This window comes from Nannobrachium achirus (assembly GCF_963921795.1).
Source record: "Nannobrachium achirus genome assembly, chromosome: 10".
Lineage (NCBI taxonomy): Eukaryota > Metazoa > Chordata > Actinopteri > Myctophiformes > Myctophidae > Nannobrachium > Nannobrachium achirus.
Genome location: NC_137819.1, coordinates 66,290,656 through 66,301,112, shown reverse-complemented (window position 1 = coordinate 66,301,112; position 10,457 = coordinate 66,290,656). Strand labels below are relative to the sequence as shown.

Sequence of the window (10,457 nt, the reverse complement as noted above, 5' to 3'; positions counted from 1 at the left end):
CGTACAGGCACGTACGTGCACTCACCCTATAGTTTACTTTACTGGCCTGTGAGAACGTACGCTTTCAGCGTGGTGGTGAGGATGACGAATGCTGCTCCCTCATTCTCCTTTTGCGCAAAGTAGTACAATGCGAGATAGAGGGCGCCAGATCCCTTTGAGTCACACCAGGGGCATAGTTCCACCGATTTAAAATGACTCCAATACGGAACTAAAACGTCCTATGGTTGGCCGCTAGTTGCACTGTTTTCCCCCCCGGCCGGTCGCTAAAAGAATTGTTCTCCATTGGACCCCATTCATTTTCCCCTTTCGTTTTCTAACCTTAATTAACATTTTCATGAATACTTTATGGTTCCTATCGCTAGTTAAAAACTGCCTTTCAATCACCATGATATGCGTTTTGTGAAAATATGGTGCCATTTATGTTGAAATTTATGATAAAGTTGCGGGGGGCGTGGCCAACTAAACTGATACCAGCCGGCTGTGTTCTTCTTTGTGTGCTGTATTTCGGGAGGCTCCGACCACATTCTCCCATGTATCCCTGCGGTTGCACGTGACCGTTGGTAGCCAATAGCCTCCCCCGTTTGCATTTCAATCTTTGATGGCGACACCCATGCCTTAAGGACCCAAAATACTTCATTTGCGCTGCATAGAAACCAATGCTTTGCACTGTCCATATATTTTACGGTCTATGGTCACACCCTACCACTACTTCCTGTTCATCCACAGAGCATTGATTCTAGTCATTTTCTCCATTAGATTTCTTTTCACTTTTTTTATTACTTGGGATGGTAAAAGATGAGGCAGACACTAAAAATGTATTTTTACAAGAAATAAAAGTTGAAAAAAGTGAAAAGAAAGCACTTTAATCTGATGGAGAAAACAACTAGAATCAATGCTCTGTGGATGAATAGGAAGTAGTGGTAGGGTGTGACTAAAGGGGATCTGGCGCCCTCTATCTTGCATTGCACTACGTCCGAAATAAGCAATACCGCTACTGACCAGTAGTTGAGCAACTTCCATAGTATAGCTTTAAAGGCCCTGCCTTTGTACTGTTGGTATTTCTTTTTTTAGGAGAATAACCTCGGTCTATAACGTTTTGGTAGAACATGCTGGTCTGGCCTTTTCAGACAAGCCCACAATTAGGCTAAATGCTTACAATGTAAAATGTGTAAAATATTGTAATATTTGGCTCTGGAATGCAAGAAGAACAACAACAACCACAGAAAGCTCCATATGAGTCTCCTGTAAGTGAAAGTGAAGAGTCTAGCAGTCTACCAGCATCTCCTCTCCTCTCTCCACTTCAAAGGTCGCCTCCCAGGGACGTGCTGGGCCCTGATTCAGCCCGGGAAAAAGAGTTGGAGAGGCCCTCATTGCGCGCTATAGAGAGAGATCTCTCTCTATAGCGCTGCTGCTGCTACTCAAAGATCTGCCATTTCAGATCATGACAAGTGACAAGCAAGTGGGCCAATTACATGAGTTATATTTCGATGTTGCTGGGTGGAAACCTTGTATGTCTAAAACCGTTTGTTTTGTATTTATCATTTTAAAATGATTTAAACTAGTGAAAAACAGCCGATCTACAAACACACAAGATCTGCTGTTTTCACTACTTTTGTGCGACGGCCTTGTATGATGAAGCAGGGCTTTGCTTTGCGAGAATAGATTGCGAGAGATACGAGGTTTCTGCCCGACAGTGACGATTTACTTTGTTGGCCACCCACCCCCCAAAATGGAACGAAGGCCGACATTTTATTTAATTTTTTTTCCTAATGTCCGCCCTGGACCGGCCGGGAATGAACCGGCCGTTCGGGAGTTGTCCCGCTTTTCCCAATGGCCAGGCACGTCCCTGCTCCAGCATCTCCTCTCCTCTCCACTTCAAAGGTCTTCCTCCTACAACAAGCTGTCACAACCCTCTGGAAGAAGCTGTCAGAGATACATCCCTCTGACTCACTCCTCATTACCCATGATCCTCTCCTCTCCTCTCCTCTCCTCTCCTCTCCTCTCCTCCCATGCTTCCAGGGTCCTATATGGATCCTATTTATATAGGCGGGGATATGAGCGTGTGTGTGTGTGTGTGTGTGTATGGATAGAGGGTGGGTGGGAGATCATTAGCACCTCTCACTGTGTGTGTGTGTGTGTGTGTGTGTGTGTGTGTGTGTGTGTGTGTGTGTGTGTGTGTGTGTGTGTGTGTGTGTGTGTGTGTGTGTGTGTGTGTGTGTGTGTGTGTGTGTGTGTGTGTGTGTGTGTGCGTGCGTGTGTGCGCCATCCAGTGCGCTATATGACGAAAGTGCTTGCCTCCCGCCTGAAACTCTACTGTGCACGTGTGTGAGTGTGTGTGTGTGTGTGTGTGTGTGTGTGTGTGTGTGTCATGTATGCCATCTAGTGCAGCAATGCATAAACATGTAGCAGTGCTACAGGGTAGGTTTGGTTGTGGGCATCCCTGAAATACACTGGATGTTGTTTTTTAACAGCGGTCACAGGAAGGTCCTTGGTCTAAGTAGACTGTTTTCCATCTGTACATCATGGACCAGACTTTAGACCAGTAAGACTCCCCAATCGGGAGATAAGCGACCGTCAGGTCGCAGCGTGATTTTAGGGCAAAATGTGTAGGAGCAGTGTACAAAAATGTCTTTGAAAAAATGGGCCTGATGGTGGCGCTATATGGGACAGATTCATGTTGACGGCTCTCTTGGCGCCGACGAGGCGGACGCGTGGGTACCGGCCCCGGCTCTCCCGGTCGTTCCTAGCCCGAGTTACGGCATTTTATGTGCGCTGCAGTGGCAGTCTTAAGTTACAACCTCTACTTACAGTTTACAATTTACAGTTCAGGCATTTAGCAGACGCTTTTAACCCATTGAGAACGGGTACACGTTATTGTGTATTATTATTTTATGCTTTAACTATTAAAAAATAGCAGAGCTACCGCGCTGCAAGCTTGTAGATCTGCTATTCTTTTTTTTTATTGTGAAACTTCGTGTGGCATATAATGATGCCTTTAGATTTATTTATGTTTTTAATCCAAGATGGATTACAGTGCAAGTGAAATGTTTGTGACCAGTACCGACCTTTCATGCTGTACTGAGGAATGTTATGTGTAGATTTATGGAGTCTAAGAATGAATTAATCAAGGCCTTGACAGAGATCACACAGAGTGATTCAAGGTATTCCTCTTGCTTCTGGAAACACTGGAGGAAATGTGTTAATATGTTTTTTTAATTGAAAACAGTCTTGTTGTCTGTTTTGAATTCATGTTTTTTATGGATATGGACCCATTCTGTCTGAAATAAAGTGTATCATTAATGTCAGGGTCCCTCGGTCCAGGCTTCCTGTGTTCGCCCTGGGAGGTGTACCTTTGTTTCTTTGATGTTATTGTTTAAGTAAAGCCTTCGCCTTTACATGGCTGGAAACGGCACTAAGGCCATGGCTACACGGAGCTGGATATTTCTGAAGCTAGACATTTTTTTGTGCTGTTGGGGCTTGCAGCCACACGAAGCTGGATATTTCGGCCGCGAAGCTGGATATTTTTTTAAACCGGATCAATAAGTGAAGACATTGAAAAATATCCAATTCACTGGATCCGTGTAGACAGGGAACCCGGATATCTCTGAAGACTTTACTGTGTGTGTGCTTGTTAGACCTAGATATCTTTGTCGTGTGGACCTAGATATTTTTATATGTGGATATCTGAAAAAACGGGATGTATGAAATATCAAGCTCCGTTTCACACAGCGCAGCCTGAGTGCAGCAGGTGTTCTGAGCCTTTTATTAGGCAGCGGTGAATTATAGAGCGGAGCGGTCATTATTCTCCTATAATCCACAGCTGATTTTCAGAATCAAGCATTCAACCAAGCCGGGTAATAAAGGTTCAAGGTTCAAGGTTGTACTTTATCGTTAGGTCTTTTGTACAGGAACATAAGAGTAAAACGTATTTTTGTTCGGCATCCTTACAGACAATGCAGTGATTATATAAAACAAAGCGGAACAACAGAAAACAACACATCTAAAGATAAAACAATAAGTAATAATGACTTAGGAAAGAAAGAGAGTGCAAAAGCAAAAGAGCAAAGAGAATGAGAAAAGCATCTCAGCTGTACATGTGCATAAAGTTTGGTGTATTTTATACACCAATGGCATTATTTTCCCGTAGTAGCTACTGTACTGTAACTTTCTGTAAACAACTTCACAGTGTGTTCTATGTGCAACAGGTGGGTATAATTAAAAACTTCACAGTATATATATTTATGTACAATAGGTGCAGATCAGCCTCACAGTATCTATGGGGCTTTTAAGCCGTGACATCATTTTGTAGTCAGCCCTCCAAGCAGATTTATTGTCAATATCTGTTCCTCGCTATGTCAACAGATCTGAGACAAAAATAACGACTAAAGTATAATTCTACCACTTTCCTTTCAACAAGAAAGAGAAGAAAAATGTGTAAATAGTAAAAATAGTAAAAAAAAATCGCTTTTTTGGGGGACAAAAGTTCTCCTCTGCCTACAAAATGATGTCAGACTTAACATCCCCATTATGTACTGTAGGTGAGGCTGGAGCATTGTGCATGAAGTGCATAAAGGAAGTGTATCTTTGTGCAGGAGAATGTGCTTTATGTAACCTTATAGAAGGTGCCATGTCTGTCCCCAGGTGGCCCTGAACTATCACACCTGTTACATTGGTTTCCCTGTACATTCATTAGAATGTGTGTGTGTGTGTTTCAGAACTCCAGTGTGTGTGTGTGTGTGTGTGTGTGTGTGTGTGTGTGTGTGTGTGTGTGTGTGTGTGTGTGTGTGTGTGTGTGTGTGTGTGTGTGTGTGTGTGTGTGTGTGTGTGTGTGTGTGTGTGTATTGTGTGTTTCAGAACTCCAGTGCAGAGCAGAGAGTGCGTCTAGACCTGGGTCTCTGGGATAAGTTCAGTGAACTGATGTGTGTGTGTGTGTGTGTGTGTTTCAGAACTCCAGTGCAGAACAGAGGGTGCGTCTGGACCTGGGTCTCTGGGATAAGTTCAGTGAACTGATGTGTGTGTGTGTGTGTATTGTGTGTTTCAGAACTCCAGTGCAGAACAGAGGGTGCGTCTAGACCTGGGTCTCTGGGATAAGTTCAGTGAACTGATGTGTGTGTATTGTGTGTTTCAGAACTCCAGTGCAGAACAGAGGGTGCGTCTGGACCTGGGTCTCTGGGATAAGTTCAGTGAACTGATGTGTGTGTGTGTGTGTGTTTCAGAACTCCAGTGCAGAACAGAGGGTACGTCTAGACCTGGGTCTCTGGGATAAGTTCAGTGAACTTGCCACAAAGTGCATCATAAAGATCGTAGAGTTTGCCAAACGGGTCCCTGGGTTCACTGGACTGACCATCGCTGACCAGATCACCCTGCTGAAGGCTGCCTGTCTGGACATCCTGGTAGGTTAATGTATAGTTCTATATGTCTGGACATCCTGGTAGGTTAATGTATAGTTCTATATGTCTGGACATCCTGGTAGGTTAATGTATAGTTCTATATGTCTGGACATCCTGGTAGGTTAATGTATAGTTCTATATGTCTGGACATCCTGGTAGGTTAATGTATAGTTATATATATCTGGACATCCTGGTAGGTTAATGTATAGTTCTATATGTCTGGACATCCTGGTAGGTTAATGTATAGTTCTATATGTCTGGACATCCTGGTAGGTTAATGTATAGTTCTATATGTCTGGACATCCTGGTAGGTTAATGTATAGTTCTATATGTCTGGACATCCTGGTAGGTTAATGTATAGTTATATATATCTGGACATCCTGGTAGGTTAATGTATAGTTCTATATGTCTGGACATCCTGGTAGGTTAATGTATAGTTCTATATGTCTGGACATCCTGGTAGGTTAATGTATAGTTCTATATGTCTGGACATCCTGGTAGGTTAATGTATAGTTCTATATGTCTGGACATCCTGGTAGGTTAATGTATAGTTCTATATGTCTGGACATCCTGGTAGGTTAATGTATAGTTCTATATGTCTGGACATCCTGGTAGGTTAATGTATAGTTCTATATGTCTGGACATCCTGGTAGGTTAATGTATAGTTCTATATGTCTGGACATCCTGGTAGGTGTATGGATATGAATGTTTGTATGTATGTGTATATGTGTCACAGTCTGGGTCAGGCCCTTGCCCTTCCCCTGTTCCAGGGGCAGAGCGTCCGGTTAAGCTGGGTAGCAGGCCGCTTGCCGTCCCACGGACTGCAGGGGCCTCAGACTGACCGTCAGTCTCAGTCCAAATGACCGTCAATCTGCCTGACCGTCTGTCGGTGTCCCCCTCGTTCCCCTCCCTCGCAATAGACCATATTCACACCGCGGCTATCTTGGATCACATGACTTCCTGGGATAGCAGCCTGCATTACAAACCATTGTGAACAATGGAGCGATGGATCTGCCCATTTGTCAATTTGGTAAAAAGAAATTGGTTGAATAGAACTCATATTTTGGGACCATCGCTCCATTGTTCACAATGGTTTGTAATGCAGGCTGCTATCCCAGGAAGTCATGTGATCCAAGATGGCCGCGGTGTGAATATGGTCTTTAGGGTCCTCTTTCTGTATCGCGCTGCCTCTGTTGCACCTATTTCCTGTTTATATTAACCTGGGTAAAATGTCACGCATTGGGAAGAAGTAAAGGGGGACACTTTATTGTGAAGGACAAGAGGAAGAGCATTCACAGACAGACAATCAGACAATATGTTGTTTACCTTTAGTGAGAAGTGTAGTGATGATGGCTGCAGTGGAGCCGCGCACTTTCAAAACCTTTTGTAATTTGTATCAATTAAAATATACCACAGACACTTTCAAACGAGACAGGCAGCGATGCACAAGCAAGCAAGGCATTAATCATGACGGTGGACATTGGACAATTACGCCAGCGAGGTGTAACGGGTGACGGGGGGCCCGAGCATTGTGGCTCGCATACCGGCCCGGTTGTTCCGCTAGTGCCCTGTTCTTCCACACTTTGCTCGCTCCCTCTGAACTCTATCTGGTGTCACAGCTGAGCGCTAAATGACTGCCTAATGCAGGGGTTTTCAAAAAGTGGGTGACGGGGCACCCTGGGGTGCCGTGACGGCAGTCCAGGGGTGCCACGAGATCATTTGATAATATTTGGAATTTATTTGGACACTTGAAAAAATATTTAGTATCATTTTAAATTTAGTATCATTTTAAACTTGAAGTACAAAGTTATTTTCAGTCAGTTCTAACCAAAATGGCTGTTATCTCAACGTTTTCCTCGCAACATAATCACTAAAATATCGTCACTGTTGGGCAGAAACCTTGTATCTCCAAGTTTCAAAAGTGTACGTTTTTTGGTAAAGCAAAGCCCTGCTTCATCATCGTGAGGCGTTGTGTGCTTGACGATCTGCTGTTTTCACTAGTTTAGTACATTTTATAGATGATAAATACAAAACGGTTTTGGACATAAAAGGTTTCCACCCGACAACGACGATATGCTATAAATATAAGGTGCTGGGAGTGAAAATTATAAAGTAGGGGTGCTTCAGATTAAAAAAAATATTCATGGGGTGACCTGAGACAAAAAGGTTTGGGAACCCCTGGTCTAATGACTGCCTAGTTGGCCAGAGACTATTTAAACCAGTCAGTGTTTGCTCTCTGTGCTGGATCACTGTTTGCTGTCCGTTCTTCTGGTTCCTTGGTATGTTTTGATTCAGTTGTGTATGAATTCTGTGTGCTTGTGTTAACTGTTAGTTTAAAGGAGTAGTTCACCCCCAAAATGCCTTTTTTTCCCCTATTGATTACTCATGCCATGGAGAGTAGAGTTCAATAATATTGTTAGTTTTTTGTCGCATTCCTAAGACAAAAATGTGATAACAATAAATGTACCCCCATTTGTTCCGGATGGGACCCGTTTCGAAACGGGTCCCCATCCGGAATCAATGGGGGTAAATTTATTCAAATCAATACTCTCCATGGCATGAGTAATCAATAGGAAGAAAAGTCATTTTGGGGGTGAACTACTCCTTTAAGTTCAGTAAAGTCTTATAAACTGCACTCCTTGGTTTCCTGCAATACTTTGATGTGAGTTCTGCATTTGGTTCCTCACCACCACAACACCGAACTGTGTGTGTGTGTGTGTGTGTGTGTGTGTGTGTGTGTGTGTGTGTGTGTGTGTGTGTGTGTGTGTGTGTGTGTGTGTGTGTGTGTGTGTGTGTGTGTGCGTGCGCGTGCGTGTGTGTGTGTGTGTCTTTCCACCCGGAGATTTCCTTTTATTATTCCTTAGTATTCATTTTAAACAGGCCGTCTGATTGTGGCCAGCAACAACCAGCAACAACCAGCAATAAGCAGAAGAAGCGACATCACTTTGTTTTGGCCCCCCGTTTGTTTCCCCACTCACTGTTTAAATGAAGTGTAGTCTTGCCAGCCGCTGCGAGTTGGACTAAAAGATGGATATACCAAATGAACTTTTCTAAAAATAAGCAAAGCTGTACGGGTTTATTGGGTTGGCCCTAGAATCATGTCATTGAGCGGATGAGTGGATTGGAACGCACAAACTCTGTGGTGGTGGGCAGGGACTTTACCCTGTGTTCAGTAATGTTAAGGTCAACGTTAACACATTGGCTGCCCCTAGATGGAGCCAGAGTTATCCCCTCTGACTGCCCAGGTCCACCACCATTGTATTCTACACGGCCCTGCTGCGTCAATGCATGCGTAATGACGTCACTTGGTTACATGACCGTAGTCAGGAAGTTTTGTTCTTCCACCTAGTATGGGCCAGTGTAGGATTTGGCTATTGATTGATCTAATTTGGTCATGTTTCCAGCCACGCCCGGAGTTTTAGCCATAAAAACAAACATCAGGGGTAGCCCCGACCTTACGGTGAGATTTAATGTTGTTACTGTAAATACAGTAAATGAGGCGAACACGTCGTGGGCCTCCAGCGACATCAAAGAGTTTGACGCGTGGGCACCCGCTGAGTTAAGGAGCTTGTATGTCATAGAGTTCAGGTGATGGTTAGCAGACTGTCTGTCAGCTACAGCTGTGTGTGTTTGTTGTTCACTTGTTAAGTTGACTGATGAACTGAACTAACGTAACCTCTGTAATGAACTGGAGACGGAAACCACTGTTCCTTCCTCTCTGTCTCTCTCTCTCTCTCTCTCTCTCTTTCTCTCTCTCTCTCTCTCTCTCTCTCTCTCTCTCTCTCTGTCTCTCTCTCTCTCTCTCTCTCTCTCTCTCTCTCTCTCTCTCTCTCTCTCTCTCTCTCGCCCCAGAGGGACTGGAGGAGACTCAGTGATTTAATTAATAGACACTCACTCGCCCACAGGGAGGAGAGAGAGAGAGAGGACAGATAGCAGAAGAGAGAACGAAGGAGAAGAGGAGAGGAGGGAGGGTTGTAATGTATATCTGTAAAAAGTCTCTGTGTCGGCGGAACAAGCAAGTCTTTGTACACAATAAGGTTGCAACCTAACTTACCTTGAATATCCTTCATCATGGACGCACCCTTTCAACCCAGTTACTGTAGCCCTTCTATTGAATCCTTTTGGGGATGTTGAAGTTGTTGTCGTGTACAATGGAAACCATATTTACCAGATATTGCCATTCATTTCATAGGTTATGGTTTTGTACAGTATCTTGTAAGCAGTGGAAGGCTGTTATTTGCATTAGGCTAACCTAATTAAGTCTTACTGGGGACAAAAAAGAGTTTTTACCAAGTGTACTGCTTTTCCTCGTTTGCTGCAATGTTAGCTGCAACAGCGCCTGTTGGTGGCTGGGAAGCAATTCTTCCATATACACGTCATGTCCTTGTATGAGCGAATGGGGGAATGGATGAACGTCACGTGATAAGTGCAGCCATGTTTAACCAAACCAGTGACACTCCGACCTAGCCTAGTTCCAGAACCTGAATCGCTAGCCACACCCCTTTAATTTTTTTGTTTTGGCGATTCAGGAGTCTAGAAGTGCTCTCATTGAAGAGGCCTTCCTCGGTTGAAAATCCGATCGGCGAATCAGCGTCGTGAATCAGCGTCTTGTGATCAGCGTGGGTGGGGGTTTCCCAGAACTCATGTGTGTTTCTAAGTACACCAGCGCCGCTGCCGTACCGTACCGCGCATCGCGTCGCTGTAAAATGCGGTACATTGCGGTAAAATGCGATCGTATCGATCTCGCTATGAAACACCAGTAGCAGGCATGTTATGTTGTGTTTGATTACTAGTTCGTAGTGCTCCTATTCTGCCTGTTTCTTTGGTTAGCAAGTAGCACTAGCAAGCAACAGGCTAGCCACTAGCCAGCGTGTTGGTCGGTGAACCAATCGCTGAAGACTGCCTCTTTTTGGCAACGCCCATCCCTGCAATCACCCTGGGGGGAAGCGAGTTCAGACTGAATAATGAAGTGAAATGAAATGTCAATTCAGGCTGAGTGTCAGGCTAACTCCGACCCAAACTTGGTAAAAAATATTTTTATTTAAAAATACGGACTAATACATTAAA

General features: G+C 44.1%; 1 protein-coding gene across 1 annotated transcript in view; it reads left to right on the top strand.

Moving 5' to 3' along the window:
- Positions 1-10,457, top strand: part of LOC308293232 (retinoic acid receptor beta-like) — a gene marked incomplete at both ends in the record, with an annotated part of 170,317 nt that overhangs the window by 147,528 nt on the left and 12,332 nt on the right. The window contains one exon of the mRNA XM_080735668.1: positions 5,217-5,393. Coding sequence (XP_080591794.1) covers positions 5,217-5,393 — 177 coding nt within the window. The remainder of the gene's footprint in view (positions 1-5,216; positions 5,394-10,457) is intronic.